Here is a 21461-nt window from a genome sequence, read left to right on the forward strand (position 1 = left end):
GGTTTGAATAGGGTAAAGGTTTGAATCGGGTAAAGGTTTGAATAGGGTAAAGGTTTGAATCGGGTAAAGGTTTGAATCGGGTAAAGGTTTGAATAGGGTAAAGATTTGAATAGGGTAAATGATTGAATAGGGTAAAGGTTTGAATAGGGTAAAGGTTTGAATAGGGTAAAGGTTTGAATAGGGTAAAGGTTTGAATAGGGTAAAGGTTTGAATAGGGTAAAGGTTTGAATCGGGTAAAGGTTTGAATCGGGTAAAGGTTTGAATAGGGTAAAGGTTTGAATAGGGTAAAGGTTTGAATAGGGTAAAGGTTTGAATAGGGTAAAGGATTGAATAGGGTAAAGGTTTGAATAGGGTAAAGATTTGAATAGGGTAAATGATTGAATAGGGTAAAGGTTTGAATAGGGTAAAGGTTTGAATAGGGTAAAGGTTTGAATAGGGTAAAGGTTTGAATAGGGTAAAGGTTTGAATAGGGTAAAGGTTTGAATCGGGTAAAGGTTTGAATCGGGTAAAGGTTTGAATAGGGTAAAGGTTTGAATTGGGTGAAGGTTTGAATAGGGTAAAGGTTTGAATAGGGTAAAGGTTTGAATAGGGTAAAGGTTTGAATAGGGTAAAGGTTTGAATAGGGTAAAGGTTTGAATTGGGAAAAGGTTTGAATCGGGTAAAAGTTTGAATAGGGTAAACGTTTGAATAGGGTAAAGGTTTGAATAGGGTAAAGGTTTGAATCGGGTAAAGGTTTGAATAGGGTAAAGATTTGAATAGGGTAAATGATTGAATAGGGTAAAGGTTTGAATAGGGTAAAGGTTTGAATAGGCTAAAGGTTTGAATAGGGTAACGGTTTGAATAGGGTAAAGGTTTGAATAGGGTAAAGGTTTGAATCGGGTAAAGGTTTGAATCGGGTAAAGGTTTGAATAGGGTAAAGGTTTGAATAGGGTAAAGGTTTGATTAGGGTAAAGGTTTGAATAGGGTAAAGGTTTGAATAGGGTAAAGGTTTGAATAGGGTAAAGGTTTGAATCGGGTAAAGGTTTGAATCGGGAAAAGGTTTGAATCGGGTAAAGGTTTGAATCGGGTAAAAGTTTGAATTGGGTAAAGGTTTGAATAGGGTAAAGGTTTGAATAGGGTAAACGTTTGAATAGGGTAAAGGTTTGAATAGCGTAAATGTTTGAATAGGGTAAAGGATTGAATCGGCTAAAGGTTCGAATCGGGTAAAGGTTTGAATCGGGTAAAGGTTTGAATAGGGTAAAGGTTTGAATAGGGTAAACGTTTGAATAGGGTAAAGGATTGAATAGGCTAAAGGTTCGAATCGGGTAAAGGTTTGAATCGGGTAAAGGTTTGATTAGGGTAAAGGTTTGAATAGGGTAAAGGTTTGAATAGGGTAAAGGTTTGAATAGGGTAAAGGATTGAATAGGCTAAAGGTTCGAATCGGGTAAATGTTCGAATCGGGTAAAGGTTTGAATAGGGTAAACGTTTGAATAGGGTAAAGGTTTGAATAGGCTAAAGGTTCGAATCGGGTAAAGGTTCGAATCGGGTAAAGGTTCGAATCGGGCAAAGGTTCGAATCGGGTAAAGGTTCGAATAGGGTAAAGGTTTGAATAGGGTAAAGGTTTGAATCGGTAAAGGTTTGAATCGGGTAAAGGTTTGAATAGGGTAAAGGTTTGAATCATGTAAAGGTTTGAATAGGGTAAAGGTTTGAATAGGGTAAAGGTTTGAATCGGGTAAAGGTTTGAATAGGGTAAAGGTTTGAATCGGGTAAAGGTTTGAATCGGGTAAAGGTTTGAATAGGTTAAAGATTTGAATAGGGTAAATGATTGAATAGGGTAAAGGTTTGAATAGGGTAAAGGTTTGAATAGGATAAAGGTTTGAATCGGGTAAAGGTTTGAATAGGGTAAAGGTTTGAATCGGGTAAAGGTTTGAATAGGGTAAAGGTTTGAATCGGGTAAAGGTTTGAATCGGGTAAAGGTTTGAATAGGGTAAAGATTTGAATAGGGTAAATGATTGAATAGGGTAAAGGTTTGAATAGGGTAAAGGTTTGAATAGGGTAAAGGTTTGAATAGGGTAAAGGTTTGAATAGGGTAAAGGTTTGAATAGGGTAAAGGTTTGAATCGGGTAAAGGTTTGAATCGGGTAAAGGTTTGAATAGGGTAAAGGTTTGAATAGGGTAAAGGTTTGAATAGGGTAAAGGTTTGAATAGGGTAAGGGATTGAATAGGGTAAAGGTTTGAATAGGGTAAAGATTTGAATAGGGTAAATGATTGAATAGGGTAAAGGTTTGAATAGGGTAAAGGTTTGAATAGGGTAAAGGTTTGAATAGGGTAAAGGTTTGAATAGGGTAAAGGTTTGAATAGGGTAAAGGTTTGAATCGGGTAAAGGTTTGAATCGGGTAAAGGTTTGAATAGGGTAAAGGTTTGAATAGGGTGAAGGTTTGAATAGGGTAAAGGTTTGAATAGGGTAAAGGTTTGAATAGGGTAAAGGTTTGAATAGGGTAAAGGTTTGAATTGGGAAAAGGTTTGAATCGGGTAAAAGTTTGAATAGGGTAAACGTTTGAATAGGGTAAAGGTTTGAATAGGGTAAAGGTTTGAATCAGGTAAAGGTTTGAATAGGGTAAAGATTTGAATAGGGTAAATGATTGAATAGGGTAAAGGTTTGAATAGGGTAAAGGTTTGAATAGGGTAAAGGTTTGAATAGGGTAACGGTTTGAATAGGGTAAAGGTTTGAATAGGGTAAAGGTTTGAATCGGGTAAAGGTTTGAATTGGGTAAAGGTTTGAATAGGGTAAAGGTTTGAATAGGGTAAAGGTTTGATTAGGGTAAAGGTTTGAATAGGGTAAAGGTTTGAATAGGGTAAAGGTTTGAATAGGGTAAAGGTTTGAATCGGGTAAAGGTTTGAATCGGGAAAAGGTTTGAATCGGGTAAAGGTTTGAATCGGGTAAAAGTTTGAATTGGGTAAAGGTTTGAATAGGGTAAAGGTTTGAATAGGGTAAACGTTTGAATAGGGTAAAGGTTTGAATAGGGTAAATGTTTGAATAGGGTAAAGGATTGAATAGGCTAAAGGTTCGAATCGGGTAAAGGTTTGAATCGGGTAAAGGTTTGAATAGGGTAAAGGTTTGAATAGGGTAAACGTTTGAATAGGGTAAAGGATTGAATAGGCTAAAGGTTCGAATCGGGTAAAGGTTTGAATCGGGTAAAGGTTTGATTAGGGTAAAGGTTTGAATAGGGTAAAGGTTTGAATAGGGTAAAGGTTTGAATAGGGTAAAGGTTTGAATAGGGTAAAGGTTTGAATCGGGTAAAGGTTTGAATCGGGAAGAGGTTTGAATCGGGTAAAGGTTTGAATCGGGTAAAAGTTTGAATTGGGTAAAGGTTTGAATAGGGTAAAGGTTTGAATAGGGTAAACATTTGAATAGGGTAAAGGTTTGATTAGGGTAAAGGTTTGAATAGGGTAAAGGTTTGAATAGGGTAAAGGGTAAAGGATTGAATAGGCTAAAGGTTCGAATCGGGGAAAGGTTTGAATCGGGTAAAGGTTTGATTAGGGTAAAGGTTTGAATAGGGTAAAGGTTTGAATAGGGTAAAGGGTAAAGGATTGAATAGGCTAAAGGTTCGAATCGGGTAAAGGTTTGAATCGGGTAAAGGTTTGATTAGGGTAAAGGTTTGAATAGGGTAAAGGTTTGAATAGGGTAAAGGATTGAATAGGCTAAAGGTTCGAATCGGGTAAATGTTCGAATCGGGTAAAGGTTTGAATAGGGTAAACGTTTGAATAGGGTAAAGGTTCGAATCGGGTAAAGGTTCGAATCGGGCAAAGGTTCGAATCGGGTAAAGGTTCGAATAGGGTAAAGGTTTGAATAGGGTAAAGGTTTGAATCGGGTAAAGGGTTGAATCGGGTAAACGTTTGAATAGGGTAAAGGTTTGAATAGGGTAAAGGTTTGAAAAGGGTAAAGGTTATAATAGGGTAAAGGTTTGAATAGGGTAAAGGTTCGAATCGGGTAAAGGTTTGAATAGGGTAAAGGTTTGAATAGGGTAAAGGTTTGAATAGGGTAAAGGTTTGAATCGGGTAAAGGTTCGAATCGGGTAAAGGTTTGAATAGGGTAAAGGTTTGAATCGGATAAAGGTTTGAATCGGGTAAAGGTTTGAATAGGGTAAAGGTTTGAATAGGGTAAAGGTTTGAAAAGGGTAAAGGATCGAATAGGGTAAAGGTTCGAATCGGGTAAAGGTTTGAATCGGGTAAAGGTTTGAATAGGGTAAAGGTTTGAATAGGGTAAAGGTTTGAATAGGGTAAAGGTTTGAACAGGGTAAAGGTTTGAATAGGGTAAAGGTTTGAATCGGGTCAAGGTTTGAATAGGGTAAAGGTTTGAATAGGGTAAAGGTTTGAATAGGGTGAAGGTTTGAATAGGGTAAAGGTTCGAATCGGGTAAAGGTTTGAAAAGGGTAAAGGTTTGAATAGGGTAAAGGTTTGAATAGGGTAAAGGTTTGAATCGGGTAAAGGTTTGAATTGGGTAAAGGTTTGAATAGGGTAAAGGTTTGAATAGGGTAAAGGTTTGAATTGGGTAAAGGTTTGAATTGGGTAAAGGTTTGAATAGGGTGAAGGTTTGAATAGGGTAAAGGTTTGAATAGGGTAAGGTTTGAATCGGGTAAAGGTTTGAATAGGGTAAAGGTTTGAATAGGGTAAAGGTTTGAATCGGGTAAAGGTTTGAATAGGGTAAAGGTTTGAATCGGGTAAAGGTTTGAAAAGGGTAAAGGTTTGAATCGGGTAAAGGTTTGAATCGGGTAAAGGTTTGAATAGGGTAAAGGTTTGAATAGGGTAAAGGTTTGAATAGGGTAAAGGTTTGAATAGGGTAAAGGTTCGAATAGGGTAAAGGTTCGAATCGGGTAAAGGTTTGAATCGGGTAAAGGTTTGAATAGGGTAAAGGTTTGAATAGGGTAAACGTTTGAATCATGTAAAGGTTTGAATAGGGTAAACGTTTGAATCATGTAAAGCTTTGAATCGGGTAAAGGTTTGAAAAGGGTAAAGGTTTGAATCAGGTAAAGGTTTGAATCGGGTAAAGGTTTGAATCGGGTAAAGGTTTGAATCTGGTAAAGGTTTGAATCTGGTAAAGGTTTGAATCTGGTAAAGGTTTGAATAGGGTAAAGGTTTGAATAGGGGAAAGGTTTGAATAGGGTAAAGGTTTGAATAGGGTAAAGGTTTGAATCGGATAAAGGTTTGAATAGGGTAAAGGTTTGAATAGGGCAAAGGTTTGAATAGGGTAAAGGTTTGAATCGGATAAAGGTTTGAATCGGGTAAAGGTTTGAATAGGGTAAAGGTTTGAATAGGGTAAAGGTTTGAATAGGGCAAAGGTTTGAATAGGGTAAAGGTTTGAATAGGGTAAAGGTTCGAATCGGGTAAAGGTTTGAATAGGGTAAAGGTTTGAATAGGGGAAAGGTTTGAATAGGGTAAAGGTTTGAATAGGGTAAAGGTTTGAATAGGGTAAAGGTTTGAATCGGATAAAGGTTTGAATAGGGTAAAGGTTTGAATAGGGCAAAGGTTTGAATAGGGTAAAGGTTTGAATCGGATAAAGGTTTGAATAGGGTAAAGGTTTGAATCGGGTAAAGGTTTGAAAAGGGTAAAGGTTTGAATCGGGTAAAGGTTTGAATCGGGTAAAGGTTTGAATAGGGTAAAGGTTTGAATTGGGTGAAGGTTTGAATAGGGTAAAGGTTTGAATAGGGTAAAGGTTTGAATAGGGTAAAGGTTTGAATCGGGTAAAGGTTTGAAAAGGGTAAAGGTTTGAATCGGGTAAAGGTTTGAATCGGGTAAAGGTTTGAATAGGGTAAAGGTTTGAATTGGGTGAAGGTTTGAATAGGGTAAAGGTTTGAATAGGGTAAAGGTTTGAATAGGGTAAAGGTTTGAATAGGGTAAAGGTTTGAATTGGGAAAAGGTTTGAATCGGGTAAAAGTTTGAATAGGGTAAACGTTTGAATAGGGTAAAGGTTTGAATAGGGTAAAGGTTTGAATCGGGTAAAGGTTTGAATAGGGTAAAGATTTGAATAGGGTAAATGATTGAATAGGGTAAAGGTTTGAATAGGGTAAAGGTTTGAATAGGGTAAAGGTTTGAATAGGGTAACGGTTTGAATAGGGTAAAGGTTTGAATAGGGTAAAGGTTTGAATCGGGTAAAGGTTTGAATCGGGTAAAGGTTTGAATAGGGTAAAGGTTTGAATAGGGTAAAGGTTTGATTAGGGTAAAGGTTTGAATAGGGTAAAGGTTTGAATAGGGTAAAGGTTTGAATAGGGTAAAGGTTTGAATCGGGTAAAGGTTTGAATCGGGAAAAGGTTTGAATCGGGTAAAGGTTTGAATCGGGTAAAAGTTTGAATTGGGTAAAGGTTTGAATAGGGTAAAGGTTTGAATAGGGTAAACGTTTGAATAGGGTAAAGGTTTGAATAGCGTAAATGTTTGAATAGGGTAAAGGATTGAATCGGCTAAAGGTTCGAATCGGGTAAAGGTTTGAATCGGGTAAAGGTTTGAATAGGGTAAAGGTTTGAATAGGGTAAACGTTTGAATAGGGTAAAGGATTGAATAGGCTAAAGGTTCGAATCGGGTAAAGGTTTGAATCGGGTAAAGGTTTGATTAGGGTAAAGGTTTGAATAGGGTAAAGGTTTGAATAGGGTAAAGGTTTGAATAGGGTAAAGGATTGAATAGGCTAAAGGTTCGAATCGGGTAAATGTTCGAATCGGGTAAAGGTTTGAATAGGGTAAACGTTTGAATAGGGTAAAGGTTTGAATAGGCTAAAGGTTCGAATCGGGTAAAGGTTTGAACAGGGTAAAGGTTTGAATAGGGTAAAGGTTTGAATAGGGTAAAGGTTTGAATAGGGTAAAGGTTTGAACAGGGTAAAGGTTTGAATAGGGTAAAGGTTTGAACAGGGTAAAGGTTTGAATAGGGTAAAGGATTGAATAGGCTAAAGGTTCGAATCGGGTAAATGTTCGAATCGGGTAAAGGTTTGAATAGGGTAAACGTTTGAATAGGGTAAAGGATCGAATAGGGTAAAGGTTCGAATCGGGTAAAGGTTTGAATCGGGTAAAGGTTTGAATAGGGTAAAGGTTTGAATAGGGTAAAGGTTTGAATAGGGTAAAGGTTTGAACAGGGTAAAGGTTTGAATAGGGTAAAGGTTTGAATCGGGTCAAGGTTTGAATAGGGTAAAGGTTTGAATAGGGTAAAGGTTTGAATAGGGTGAAGGTTTGAATAGGGTAAAGGTTCGAATCGGGTAAAGGTTTGAATAGGGTAAAGGTTTGAATAGGGTAAAGGTTTGAATAGGGTAAAGGTTTGAATCGGGTAAAGGTTTGAATTGGGTAAAGGTTTGAATAGGGTAAAGGTTTGAATAGGGTAAAGGTTTGAATTGGGTAAAGGTTTGAATTGGGTAAAGGTTTGAATAGGGTGAAGGTTTGAATAGGGTAAAGGTTTGAATAGGGTAAGGTTTGAATCGGGTAAAGGTTTGAATAGGGTAAAGGTTTGAATAGGGTAAAGGTTTGAATCGGGTAAAGGTTTGAATAGGGTAAAGGTTTGAATCGGGTAAAGGTTTGAAAAGGGTAAAGGTTTGAATCTGGTAAAGGTTTGAATCGGGTAAAGGTTTGAATAGGGTAAAGGTTTGAATAGGGTAAAGGTTTGAATAGGGTAAAGGTTTGAATAGGGTAAAGGTTTGAATAGGGTAAAGGTTCGAATCGGGTAAAGGTTTGAATCGGGTAAAGGTTTGAATAGGGTAAAGGTTTGAATAGGGTAAACGTTTGAATCATGTAAAGGTTTGAATAGGGTAAACGTTTGAATCATGTAAAGCTTTGAATCGGGTAAAGGTTTGAAAAGGGTAAAGGTTTGAATCGGGTAAAGGTTTGAATCGGGTAAAGGTTTGAATCGGGTAAAGGTTTGAATCTGGTAAAGGTTTGAATCTGGTAAAGGTTTGAATCTGGTAAAGGTTTGAATAGGGTAAAGGTTTGAATAGGGGAAAGGTTTGAATAGGGTAAAGGTTTGAATAGGGTAAAGGTTTGAATCGGATAAAGGTTTGAATAGGGTAAAGGTTTGAATAGGGCAAAGGTTTGAATAGGGTAAAGGTTTGAATCGGATAAAGGTTTGAATCGGGTAAAGGTTTGAATCGGGTCAAGGTTTGAATAGGGTAAAGGTTTGAATAGGGTAAAGGTTTGAATAGGGTGAAGGTTTGAATAGGGTAAAGGTTCGAATCGGGTAAAGGTTTGAATAGGGTAAAGGTTTGAATAGGGTAAAGGTTTGAATAGGGTAAAGGTTTGAATCGGGTAAAGGTTTGAATTGGGTAAAGGTTTGAATAGGGTAAAGGTTTGAATAGGGTAAAGGTTTGAATTGGGTAAAGGTTTGAATTGGGTAAAGGTTTGAATAGGGTGAAGGTTTGAATAGGGTAAAGGTTTGAATAGGGTAAGGTTTGAATCGGGTAAAGGTTTGAATAGGGTAAAGGTTTGAATAGGGTAAAGGTTTGAATCGGGTAAAGGTTTGAATAGGGTAAAGGTTTGAATCGGGTAAAGGTTTGAAAAGGGTAAAGGTTTGAATCGGGTAAAGGTTTGAATCGGGTAAAGGTTTGAATAGGGTAAAGGTTTGAATAGGGTAAAGGTTTGAATAGGGTAAAGGTTTGAATAGGGTAAAGGTTTGAATAGGGTAAAGGTTCGAATCGGGTAAAGGTTTGAATCGGGTAAAGGTTTGAATAGGGTAAAGGTTTGAATAGGGTAAACGTTTGAATCATGTAAAGGTTTGAATAGGGTAAACGTTTGAATCATGTAAAGCTTTGAATCGGGTAAAGGTTTGAAAAGGGTAAAGGTTTGAATCGGGTAAAGGTTTGAATCGGGTAAAGGTTTGAATCGGGTAAAGGTTTGAATCTGGTAAAGGTTTGAATCTGGTAAAGGTTTGAATCTGGTAAAGGTTTGAATAGGGTAAAGGTTTGAATAGGGGAAAGGTTTGAATAGGGTAAAGGTTTGAATAGGGTAAAGGTTTGAATCGGATAAAGGTTTGAATAGGGTAAAGGTTTGAATAGGGCAAAGGTTTGAATAGGGTAAAGGTTTGAATCGGATAAAGGTTTGAATCGGGTAAAGGTTTGAATAGGGTAAAGGTTTGAATAGGGTAAAGGTTTGAATAGGGCAAAGGTTTGAATAGGGTAAAGGTTTGAATAGGGTAAAGGTTCGAATCGGGTAAAGGTTTGAATAGGGTAAAGGTTTGAATAGGGGAAAGGTTTGAATAGGGTAAAGGTTTGAATAGGGTAAAGGTTTGAATCGGATAAAGGTTTGAATAGGGTAAAGGTTTGAATAGGGCAAAGGTTTGAATAGGGTAAAGGTTTGAATCGGATAAAGGTTTGAATCGGGTAAAGGTTTGAATAGGGTAAAGGTTTGAATAGGGTAAAGGTTTGAATAGGGCAAAGGTTTGAATAGGGTAAAGGTTTGAATAGGGTAAAGGTTTGAATAGGGTAAAGGTTTGAATCGGATAAAGGTTTGAATAGGGTAAAGGTTTGAATAGGGTAAAGGTTTGAATCGGGTAAAGGTTTGAATTGGGTAAAGGTTTGAATAGGGTAAAGGTTTGAATAGGGTAAACGTTTGAATCGGGTAAAGGTTTGAATCTGGTAAAGGTTTGAATAGGGGAAAGGTTTGAATAGGGTAAAGGTTTGAATCGGGTAAAGGTTTGAATCGGGTAAAGGTTTGAATAGGGTAAAGGTTTGAATAGGGCAAAGGTTTGAATCGGGTAAAGGTTTGAATAGGGCAAAGGTTTGAATCGGGTAAAGGTTTGAATCGGGTAAAGGTTTGAATAGGGTAAAGGTTTGAATAGGGCAAAGGTTTGAATAGGGTAAAGGTTTGAATCGGATAAAGGTTTGAATCGGGTAAAGGTTTGAATAGGGTAAAGGTTTGAATAGGGTAAAGTTTTGAATAGGGCAAAGGTTTGAATAGGGTAAAGGTTTGAATAGGGTAAAGGTTTGAATAGGGTAAAGGTTTGAATAGGGTAAAGGTTTGAATCGGATAAAGGTTTGAATAGGGTAAAGGTTTGAATAGGGTAAAGGTTTGAATCGGGTAAAGGTTTGAATAGGGTAAAGGTTTGAATGGGGTAAAGGTTTGAACAGGGTAAACGTTTGAATCGGATAAAGGTTTGAATAGGGTAAAGGTTTGAATAGGGTAAAGGTTTGAATAGGGTAAAGGTTTGAATCGGGTTAAGGTTTGAATAGGGTAAAGGTTTGAATAGGGTAAAGGTTTGAATAGGGTAAACGTTTGAATCATGTAAAGGTTTGAATAGGGTAAACGTTTGAATCATGTAAAGGTTTGAATAGGGTAAACGTTTGAATCATGTAAAGGTTTGAATCTCGTAAACGTTTGAATCATGTAAAGGTTTGAATCTGGTAAACGTGTGAATCATGTAAAGGTTTGAATCATGTAAAGCTTTGAATCGGGTAAAGGTTTGAATCATGTAAAGGTTTGAATCTGGTAAAGGTTTGAATCTGGTAAAGGTTTGAATCTGGTAAAGGTTTGAATCGGGTAAAGGTTTGAATAGGGTAAAGGTTTGAATAGGGTAAACGTTTGAATCATGTAAAGGTTTGAATCGGGTAAAGGTTTGAATAGGGTAAAGGTTCGAATCGGGTAAAGGTTTGAATCGGGTAAAGGTTTGAATAGGGTAAAGGTTTGAATAGGGTAAACGTTTGAATCATGTAAAGGTTTGAATAGGGTAAAGGTTTGAATAGGGTAAAGGTTCGAATCGGGTAAAGGTTTGAATAGGGTAAAGGTTTGAATAGGGTAAACGTTTGAATCATGTAAAGCTTTGAATCGGGTAAAGGTTTGAATCATGTAAAGGTTTGAATAGGGTAAACGTTTGAATCATGTAAAGGTTTGAATAGGGTAAACGTTTGAATCATGTAAAGGTTTGAATAGGGTAAACGTTTGAATCATGTAAAGGTTTGAATAGGGTAAACGTTTGAATCATGTAAAGGTTTGAATCTGGTAAAGGTTTGAATCTGGTAAAGGTTTGAATCTGGTAAAGGTTTGAATCTGGTAAAGGTTTGAATCTGGTAAAGGTTTGAATCTGGTAAAGGTTTGAATCTGGTAAAGGTTTGAATCTGGTAAAGGTTTGAATCTGGTAAAGGTTTGAATCTGGTAAAGGTTTGAATCTGGTAAAGGTTTGAATCTGGTAAAGGTTTGAATCTGGTAAAGGTTTGAATCTGGTAAAGGTTTGAATAGGGTAAAGGTTTGAATCTGGTAAAGGTTTGAATCTGGTAAAGGTTTGAATCTGGTAAAGGTTTGAATCTGGTAAAGGTTTGAATCTGGTAAAGGTTTGAATCTGGTAAAGGTTTGAATCTGGTAAAGGTTTGAATCTGGTAAAGGTTTGAATCTGGTAAAGGTTTGAATCTGGTAAAGGTTTGAATCTGGTAAAGGTTTGAATCTGGTAAAGGTTTGAATCTGGTAAAGGTTTGAATCTGGTAAAGGTTTGAATCTGGTAAAGGTTTGAATCTGGTAAAGGTTTGAATCTGGTAAAGGTTTGAATCTGGTAAAGGTTTGAATCTGGTAAAGGTTTGAATCTGGTAAAGGTTTGAATCGGGTAAAGGTTTGAATCTGGTAAAGGTTTGAATAGGGTATACATCCTTACACCGATAGTGTCACTATATGATACACATTTACATAAATAATTTGTCCCCTCCCCTACCCTAAACCTTGGGATTTATCCATGGTATAAAACCTTCCCGAGCACACCCTGTAATACAACCACCAGTTTTCAATTGTTTCCATCCAGCATTTCAGGAGAGCATAGAAGTAAAACACACAGACACTTCTCAAATTATACATACAAGTCCTGGCGAGGGTCTGCAATCTCTGATTGCTCTTTCTTATTACTTTTGGTATTCGAAGCAGCCTTGGAAAAACGCCATGATGAGCCATCTATATATATATATATTTTATTTTTGTATACAGGATCGAGGCTCGTGAAAGAGCTAACATTCATCACACAAAAAATCAAACAGACACACAAAATATATAAAAAGAGGGAGCGGTAGACAAGATGGGGAGAGAAGGGGAAGCACACAAACACAACATTTGAGAGCAAGGACATCGGGAGAGCTGTGGGAGGGAGAGGGCTTGGGGGGAGGAGGAAGTATAAAACTCATGGACACTGCAAGGACTTCCAGGAAAGAAGTTGGTATTTCAAAAAAGTGGATTTGGGGTGAATTAATGGGGATAGAAAAGATGAAGGTTTTGGATGGGGGAAGATAAGAGACGGTGGTGAACAGCTGTTTTAAAGACCTGGAGGGAGGAGTGGGATTGAAGAGAGTGGGGGAGTTTGTTCCAGAGACGGTAGAAAAGAGGAATGAAGGAGTGAAGGTGAGCAGAGAGCCTAGACTTTGGCAGTTTAACCATAAGAGGGTTACTGGCAGATCTTGTGCGACCTGTAGGGATATTTGGGGGACAAAGCACAGACAGAGCTGGGGGAACAAGGCCGGAGCGGAGTCGGTAGAAGACAGAAAGACCACCTACCTGCCTGCGGTGAGTGAGTGAAAGGCCCTCGGAGTTAACTTCATCGCAGGAGAATCCAATGATTCTGAAAGCTTTGGTTTCAACAGCGTGAAGCCGAGCTAGGTGTGAGGCAGGAGCACCGGCCCACAGGGGGGAACAGTATTCCATTGATCTGCAGATGAAAGCCTTGTATGTGGTGAGGAGCTATACACCTTCACATGGCGTTTGTCCAAGATGGAAACCCCCCTTGGTGAGGGGGTGGGGGGGGGGCGGGAAATAAAATTGCTACAACCTCCGTCGTGTGACCCTCAGTCTCCCTGGAAAGTTTCGTTGAGATCGTATAACTACATTTAGGACATACCGAAGTTTTGTGACAACAATCAATATTTGTTATCTTATGGTATATGTTCCGATGTAATTTATCCTGGTTTTTCTCTCCAAACCACTTAAATGTCAGAGCTTTCTGGGGGCTTTGTCCCCTTGGCCCCTACAATTGTTCTACAGTGGATTGCTAAATGTTAGCCGGTGACAGCTCATACTCCGCGCGACCTGCGCTGTTTGCACCTTGGGCTCTACTCTAAATCAGGGGTCTGGATCTGCTATTGGTATGAATGGGGGAGTACTAAGATGTTGGAATTATTGTGCACGCTTGATGGACCTCATGGCTTCTTTCTGCTTTAAGATTCGTTGTATTTCCTTTCGTAATGACGTCTTCTATGCTGTGGGTGTAGGTCAAGACCTGGTTTCAGAACCGCAGGGCGAAATGGCGTCGGCTGAAGCAGGTGAGAAAACTGACAAAAGCTCTACCTGAATATGCATCGTTTTGTGACGTGCCTCACCTTGTTTATTTCTCCTGTGCTTCCACTTCCTCTTCATTACCTCATCGTTAATTGACTCAATTTATCACACTCCCACAACTATCCTCATGCTAACATAACACAACTAGAATGGCACTCGATACATCACACACCTCTGCCAGGCTGAACAGTTTACGTATTGTATCCCGCTGCAAGGCCGGATTTGCATCCGCACCTGAACCAAAATCTAATCGGCTTGTTCTTGTCACCTACCCAACTCATCCACCAAATTTTGTCATAACTCATCCACAACTTTTGTAATATTGTGCTATGTATCGTTTTTGGCCCTACCTCTCAATTACGAAGAATCACATAAAAAAACTCAATAAAATCTCATATCCAAATCATCTTCACCAAAATATAATCAATTGGTCTATTGTCAGACAGCCTACCTGTCCACCAAGTTTCATCCGAATCCATCCACTTTTTTTTTGAGATATCCTCCTCACAAACAGACAAACAGGGAGGGTGAAAACATAACCTCTGTCCACCTTCAGTGGTGGAGGTAAAGATGACTTGCAATGGTGTGGTTCAACTTAAATTGAAGACAGGTGGAAGTCAAAGGTGACATTGTCAAATGGACCGGATACAAATTAAAAACACACCTCTAAGCATACCTGAACCGGCCGGATCTTCAGTTGAGTGCATCGGCTCTTTTGGCTCTTTCCCACCTATCTTTTTGTCCCTTTCCCAAAAACCCAGTTATCTATTTCCATTGTCAGCCACTAGAAGTGGTTCAGTCTTTTGAACTCCTAGACCACACCATCGGCCATTAACCCACCTGGGCCGACCAATCCACCAAGCTGGCCTCCAAAGTCACCCGAAGACTGGACATCCTCCAGTGTTCCAAGTCATTCCTGAAAAAATGTAGAACTGCTCAAGGTCTTATCCAAAGCTCAATGGAGTAATTGTTGATAACAGATGATAGAGCAGTAGGTATGACAAAGGTCAAATCCCAAGGACCACCCCAGTCCCAATATATATCCTTGCCGACACCTACAGAATACTGAAGCTGAAGGAAAGCACCTCATCCACACAAATGCCAGGAAAATCCATAGCTAACACTAACTCCATACTCTTAAATTCCTCCAGAAGAGAAACAGATCATGCCGTCACCACTTCACCCACCAACTCATCCAACTACACATCAGAACAACTATCGGGGACGCCTCTTCGCGGTGGTTGTACCCCCCCCCCCCCCCCAATGCAAGTCAGGCATCAAATCTTCCGCATTATTTCCGGCTGCCCTGATTTAGCAGGGCAGCACGGTCACTACCAGAGTGCCGATCGGTCCCATGGACCGGCCCTTTCCCTCTTGTCTCTTCTCTCTCTCTCTTTCTTTCTCTCTTTCTTTAACTCTGTCATGGCTCTGACTTCTTGAAGGCGGAGGTACACCATCCTGGATGTGGGGGATCTCTGGGTCGTTCCTGGGAGATTGATGGGGTTGTCTCCATGCGGCGGGCTTGTTTGAGAGAACTGTCCGGGGCTATACAACAACAACAACTACACATCAGGAAACGCACAATCGGCCAAATCTGCAGTCTCACTTGCTAATTAATCAAGAGACTGAACAGGAGAAAAAGAAAATGTGTCCACCAATCTAGAGGTACTCGCTGGCATCAACAAATCATCAGATGCCACTGTTCATGAAGAATCGAAGGCCTTCAGAGAAACATCTTCCAAACCAGGCACAATAACCCCACCTATTCAGCCAGCGTCTCAAAGTAAAACAGCCCAGGAAATAACCCCACACACCAAACGGCCCATGAAATGATACCTTGCCCAACCTGGAAAACACCAAGATGACATTTAATAACTGGTCGGATATTCAAAACCAGGCGAAGCAGCTCTGAGGTGAGTGCGCATACCTCGGCTATCCAAACAGCTCCAAGCGATCATACCTGACCATAAAGACGATCCACAATCATACCTCTAACCTCCATCACTATATGCCTCCACCAATAATTTAATAACATAAATAAGCTTACATAAAGCAGACTTTGAAAACCTTACCAACACACTTTATTTCTCCTGCCATAATTGATCCTCACTATGTTTAATATTCTTTACAGCAGTGGAGGCAAGATGTATTGATGAGCCAACTATCTCTCAAAATTATCGGAACATTGTGCATTTAATGGTGGTATTTTGGTAAGGCTTGGAGCTGTAAATGTCCGTCTGTCTTTGTCTTTTTCTTTCCTCTTTCTTTTTCTTTTTCTTTCCCTTTTTCTCTTTATTTTTCTTTTTCTTTCCCTTCCTTTTTTTGTCTTTTACTTTTACTCTTTTTCTTTTACTTTTTCTCTTTTTCTTCTTATTTTCCTTGTATTTTTCTTTTTCTTTCTCTCTTTCTCCCTTTCTCTTTCGTCTTTTTATTCTTCTTTTTCTTTTTTCTCTTTATTTTTCTTTTTCTTTCCCTTTCTTTTTTTTTGTCTTTTTCTTTTATATTTTCTCTTTTTCTTCTTATTTTCCTTGTATTTTTCTTTTTCTTTCTCTCTTTCTCCCTTTCTCTTTCTTCTTTTCTTTTTCTTTTTTCTCTTTATTTTTCTTTTTCTTTCTCTTTCTTTTTTTTTGTCTTTTTCTTTTATATTTTCTCTTTTTCTTCTTATTTTCCTTGTATTTTTCTTTTTCTTTCTCTCTTTCTCCCTTTCTCTTTCTTTCTCTTTTTCTTTTTTTCTTATTTTTCACTGTATATCTCTCTCTCTCTCTCTCTCTCTCTCTCTCTCTCTCTCTCTCTCTCTCGGTGCGATTTCTCCTGTTCTGCCTAAGGCAGGCTCAGTGTTGTCGCAAAAGCCTCATGGCAATTAAACTGTATGTATTGCCATTGCCTTCCCAGCAGTAGCCAGACCAGGAATTTTGATCTTAGCCATGCTGCCAGCCATTACACACTTATTCTTGGCCAAAATACTCCGTAGGATTGTTAATGTTCACCTGTTCATGTTAGCAGACCAGACACCAAGATTAGCATCCACTTTAGAGATGGCACACTTTATGACATCATATCGGACTTACAACGAGTGCTGTAATTTTTCATTTTAATACTCTGTAATTATGCATTTCCCATCAGGAACTCCCGATGGAGGAAAAAGGTGGTATACCTGAACAGCGATCACAAGGGGCATTGCCACTGCAGACGGATGGCCCGGACCTGGTGAGCTCCCTATCAGATGGATGCTCTCATAGTCCTGTGTCCTGCAGTGATTGCAGTGAAGTGGAAGTTGATGCCACAGATTAGTTTGAGGAAAGTGCTCTTTCAAAGAGGAACGAGTTTTTCCGAGGGGATTTTGCCATTGTAGAAACACACAGGTTTTATTTGTAATCGTTTTTTGTTCCCCTCCACAATGTACATATTAAGAGAGACAAGATTAAGGCAAGCAGCATTGTGTTATAAAGGACTTTATAATGACTGCAAATGTGAACCAAGCACTAAACTTCTGGGGGAGAAGTTTGGTTAAACAACAACTTGGAAAAACTTTTCCTGTCAGATATTGTACATTCTGCTGTCTACCCATTATTCAAGCATTATACTGAAGTAACTTTATACAGTTTTCTATTTAGCTATTGGTGTTTATGTTTGTACTACATTCATAGAGATATCAAATTATTGAAAAAAATCAACATTTATTATTTTCTCCCTTAAATATGACTTATATGCATTAAGATATATGTAAGTATGTTTACACTATTTTATAAATGTTACTAATCCACAATATACTTCAGATAAATATGTTTTAAAGATTTTTAACTGTGGTTCAAAACATTCGAAATATAAACAAAAATAAACATCATGAAATGAAATTTAATCTGCAATGTATGATATCGAATGATAAATTCAGTTGTTCTGATTTTAATTAGAGAATGTTTAAAAGTCTTTCCAAAAGCTGAAAAATATGGTATTCAGCTTTGTAAAAAGGAATATAGAACAGATATAGAGTTTGTTGTTTGTATTGCTGTGTAATCAATCTTATGTTTCATGATAAAGTGTCTTTTGATACCTGTTCAGTGTATGCTGTAATATACAGTTTTTATGTCTCACGACAGTTACATTTTAACTGTTAATGACAACTTGGGTATCGGCTTGTGCTGATCTGATGTCAGTACATTGATGATATGAATAAAGCTAAACCATCATATCAATTGTCCATTTATGATTTCAGTCATTTGTGTGATGTTTCTGAAATATTTATTTATGACATGCTTTGCAGTATGACTTATTGAGCAGCGCATTGTGGTGACCTTGCTGTATGGGTTCATGATAACAATGAATAAACACACATAGTAATCTTATTTCAGTGGTGATATGGCAAATTGCCCTTTGTGGCGGTCAGTGTAATCCCTCGGTCAGTGTAATCATGTTTTTTTTTTGTGGTTGAACGAGCATTATAAATGAAGTAGTCTCCCCATCCTGTGTAAGTGATATTAAATGATTACCAATGCCATTAAAATTCCTACGAATGTAAATGATGATTAAGACGTAAAACTAGAAAGCATCTGAAAATGCAAAGCCTGTCCGCGTCCGTTTGTATTCAGACGTCTTCTTCTTCTTCTTCTGTTTTCTCAAAATACAAATATTTTGTATTTTTAGACATATACATAATACTTTTTTTAAAAGATACAAAATGAAAATTGATGATTTTATGCAGCTTTGACCTTTGAACTTTAGATGTAAAAAAAATTAACGTCTAGCTCTTGATTGGTCAACCAATTCTGTGACCCAATTGCAAATTCTTAAAATTTCAGGTCAATTGGATGAAAATTGATGATTTTATGCAACCTTGACCTTCGACCTTTTGATCTAAAAAAAAAACAATCGACACCTACCTTTTCATTAGTTAAACAATACAGTGACCCAATATGCAAATTCTTTATATTCCAGGTCAATCGGGTGAAAATTGGTGATTTTATGTGACGCTGACCTTTGACCATTTGAACTTTTGACCAAATTATTAATTTGCCATATTCTCATAATAAAGCTTTTTATTAAATTTGATTACAAAACTCAAATGATAGATGAAATTTCCGGTCAATTGGTTGAAAATTGATGATTTTATGCAACTTTGACCTTCGACCTTTTGATCTAAAAAAAACAAAACAATCGACACCTACCTTTTCATTAGTAAAACAATTCAGTGACCCAATATGCAAATTCTTTATATTCCAGGTCAATCGGGTGAAAATTGGTGATTTTATGTGACGCTGACCTTTGACCATTTGAACTTTTGACCAAATTATTAATTTGCCTTCTTCTCATAATAAAGTGTTTTTGAAAATTTGATTACAAAACTCAAATGATAAAATGAAATTTCATGTCAATTGGTTGAAAATGATGATTTTAGGTGATGCTGACCTTTAATCTCTTGACCTTTTTGACAAAATGATTAATTTGTCTTCTCCATTTTATCCTATTACAGCTTTGTTGAAAAATTGATGACAAAACTCAAATGGTAAATTTAAATTTCAGGTCAATTGGATGAAAATTGTTGATTTTGTGATTCTGACCTTTGACCTTTAGACAAATAATTTAATTCCCCTTCTCCATATTATCATAATAAAGCTTTGGTGAAAATTTTATGACAATAGCTCAAATGGTAAAAAAGCGTTATGGCCCGAGAAGACTCACAGACAGACAGACAGAAGTGATTGCAAAACCCCATCTCCTGCTCGTATCAGAGGACAAGCTGATAATTGGATTATTCATTTTCAGCCTTATGGATGTAATGCATACTTTTGTACACCGCTCCTTTCCTATGCCATCCCCAGGCATTGCAAATCGTCATTGCTGGGCACCGAAGGGGGCTCGGCAGTGACGCACGCTGAAAGAGAGTACTCAGTTTTCACTCTGGTTGTTTGTTTTCTTGCTTTCTTCCTTTCTTGTTTGTTTGTTTGTTTGTCCGGGCGATATCTCAGCCATCCTTTGAGCTAGGAAGCTGAAATTTCGGCACAATAGTGAGCAAGTCCTTTGTCAAAACGGTATTTTTTGTTTTTTGATTAATCAATTAATTGATGAGTTATTTAATTATTAGCGATTAATTAAGTACTTATTTAATTAATTAAATTTCATTTCTCTTTTGACCATTAACCCAGGCACCTTTTGAGTTAGGAAGCTGATATTTGGACAGGAGTGACCAAGTGATGTGGCTATCAAGGATATTTTTGATTTATTGATTTATTAATTAATCAATTAATCGATAAATTATTTAATTATTCGATTAATGACGATTTTTTTTTTTTCTTACAGATTCTGATGAAATGGTGGTGGTTTATGTGTTCTCTGACCGAATTGATTAATAATTTAATTTTTAATGACTATTATTTATTTATTTTCATTATTAATCATTTATTTATTTTCTTTCTCATTTGGCCAATATCTCAGGCACCTTTTGAGCTCGGAAGCTAATATTTGGACATGAGTGACCAAGTGATGTGGCTATCAAGGATATTTTTGATTTCTTGATTAATGAATTAATCAATTAATCGATTAATTATTTAATTATTCGATTAATTACTAAAAAAAAAAAAAAAAAAAAATTCAGTTACAGATTCTGATGAAATGGTGGTGGCGGAAATCTCTGCAGAAACACATCTTAGTGATCGTCAAGATGGCGTTGATTCCACCACAGAGACTGTGCCTGGCACACCGGAGATTACGACTGAGGCAGATCGCCCGCCGGCAGGAAGAAATTATAGTCGCTATAGTAGTGTTAGAAGAAGAGCGGGCCCGTCAGGAGAGAAGAAGACGAATGGTGTTGGTGAAGCCCTGGTTGTTGCGGCGTTCCACCCTGGGACACTATGACACCCTGATGCAGGAACTCATGAGGGAGTCCCGGGGGGATTTCAAGTCCTACCTGCGCATTGAGCCCGTCATGTTTCGTGAGATGCTGGACCGGCTACTTCCCAGAATTATGAAGAGCGATGACAGCAGGCCTGCCCTGGCACCTGGACTCAGACTGGCCATCACGTTGCGCTTTTTGGCGACGGGTGACTCGTACCACAGTCTGGCGTTCAATTTGTGTTCTGTGACCGAATTGATTAATAATTTAATTTTTTAATGATTATTATTTATTTATTTTCATTATTTATCTTTTTTTTTTTTTTTCGCATTTGGCCAATATCTCAGGCACCTTTTGAGCTGGGAAGCTAATATTTGGACGTGACAGTGACCAAGTGATTTTGCTATCAAGGATATTTTTGATTTATTGATTAATCATTTCATCGATTCATTCTTTATTGATTAATTTATTAATTGTTTATTGATTAATCAATTAATTAATTCTTTTTTATTAATGACTTATTTAATTAAATTTCTAAAAGATACATCTTCGGATGAAGCACTAGTGGTTTAGTTATGCTATTAGACAATTGATTAAGAAAATATTTTGTGATAATCTTTTATTGATTTTAATTATACAATTAATCAATCAATCCGTGTACACCTCTCCCTCCCAAGGCAGCCTCTATGAGCTGCACTGCGATATTGCCGGGCGCCAGAGGCGCCCCGGCAATGCCGCGCTGTAGGATATTTAATTATTTGGCATGGTGGCGGTGTACTTTGAATGTATCTGTACTTGTTTTCTTTTTTTTTTGTATACAGAGTCGAGGCTCGTGAAAGAGCTAACATTTATCAAAAGCTATCAGTTCAGATCAAAGATCATATCAGTTATGCTTATATGTTTCAACATCCAAGAGCACATCCTTCATTAAAGTTCTGAAGTTGCCCATTATGGCAGGTTTTATTTCATTGTGGACAAAGAAAATCTTTTCAGTTCCAACGAAGATGCCTGAAACATCAGCTTTAGTTTGTGTGTGTCACAGTAGTTAGCACACCTTTGTCAAGCCCCAGTTGATTAAACCTGATCTCTTTAAAATTGTGCACCGATGCAGACCAACGTCTCTGTCTTTAATGTTATCTTTGTTGTTTGTCTCAAATGTAAACATGCTAGTCTTTTCATTTGTAGCTGTTTCAGCTTCCATTTCAGGTCTGAAAAACCAAGACAAGTTTTTGTAAAACAAACAATAGTTGCCCTACTGCCTTATTGTAACTTCATGCCCTCTGCCACCTTGCTGTTCCATAAGCCTCGATCTTGGAGAGAAATAAATATATGCAATAAAGATACACTATCCTGTGCTCTTTGTTTTGCCATGCACGTTACTTACATAAAAGGTGT

At 37.8% G+C, this 21461-nt stretch overlaps 1 protein-coding gene across 2 annotated transcripts in view; it reads left to right on the forward strand.

Annotated features, from left to right (window-relative positions):
• The window catches only part of LOC137423035 (hematopoietically-expressed homeobox protein hhex), a 65459-nt gene extending 47876 nt beyond the window's left edge, over positions 1 to 17583 (forward strand). For both annotated transcript variants that reach the window (XM_068109812.2, XM_068109813.2), the window contains exons 3-4: positions 13174 to 13224; positions 16364 to 17583. In XM_068109812.2, the coding sequence (XP_067965913.1) occupies positions 13174 to 13224; positions 16364 to 16531 (219 nt within the window). In that variant the 3' untranslated portion in view covers positions 16532 to 17583. The remainder of the gene's footprint in view (positions 1 to 13173; positions 13225 to 16363) is intronic.
• Positions 17584 to 21461: the final 3878 nt, after the last annotated feature.

This window comes from Myxine glutinosa, chromosome 3 (assembly GCF_964187855.1).
Source record: "Myxine glutinosa chromosome 3, kmMyxGlut1.1, whole genome shotgun sequence".
NCBI classification, from domain to species: Eukaryota; Metazoa; Chordata; class Myxini; order Myxiniformes; family Myxinidae; genus Myxine; species Myxine glutinosa.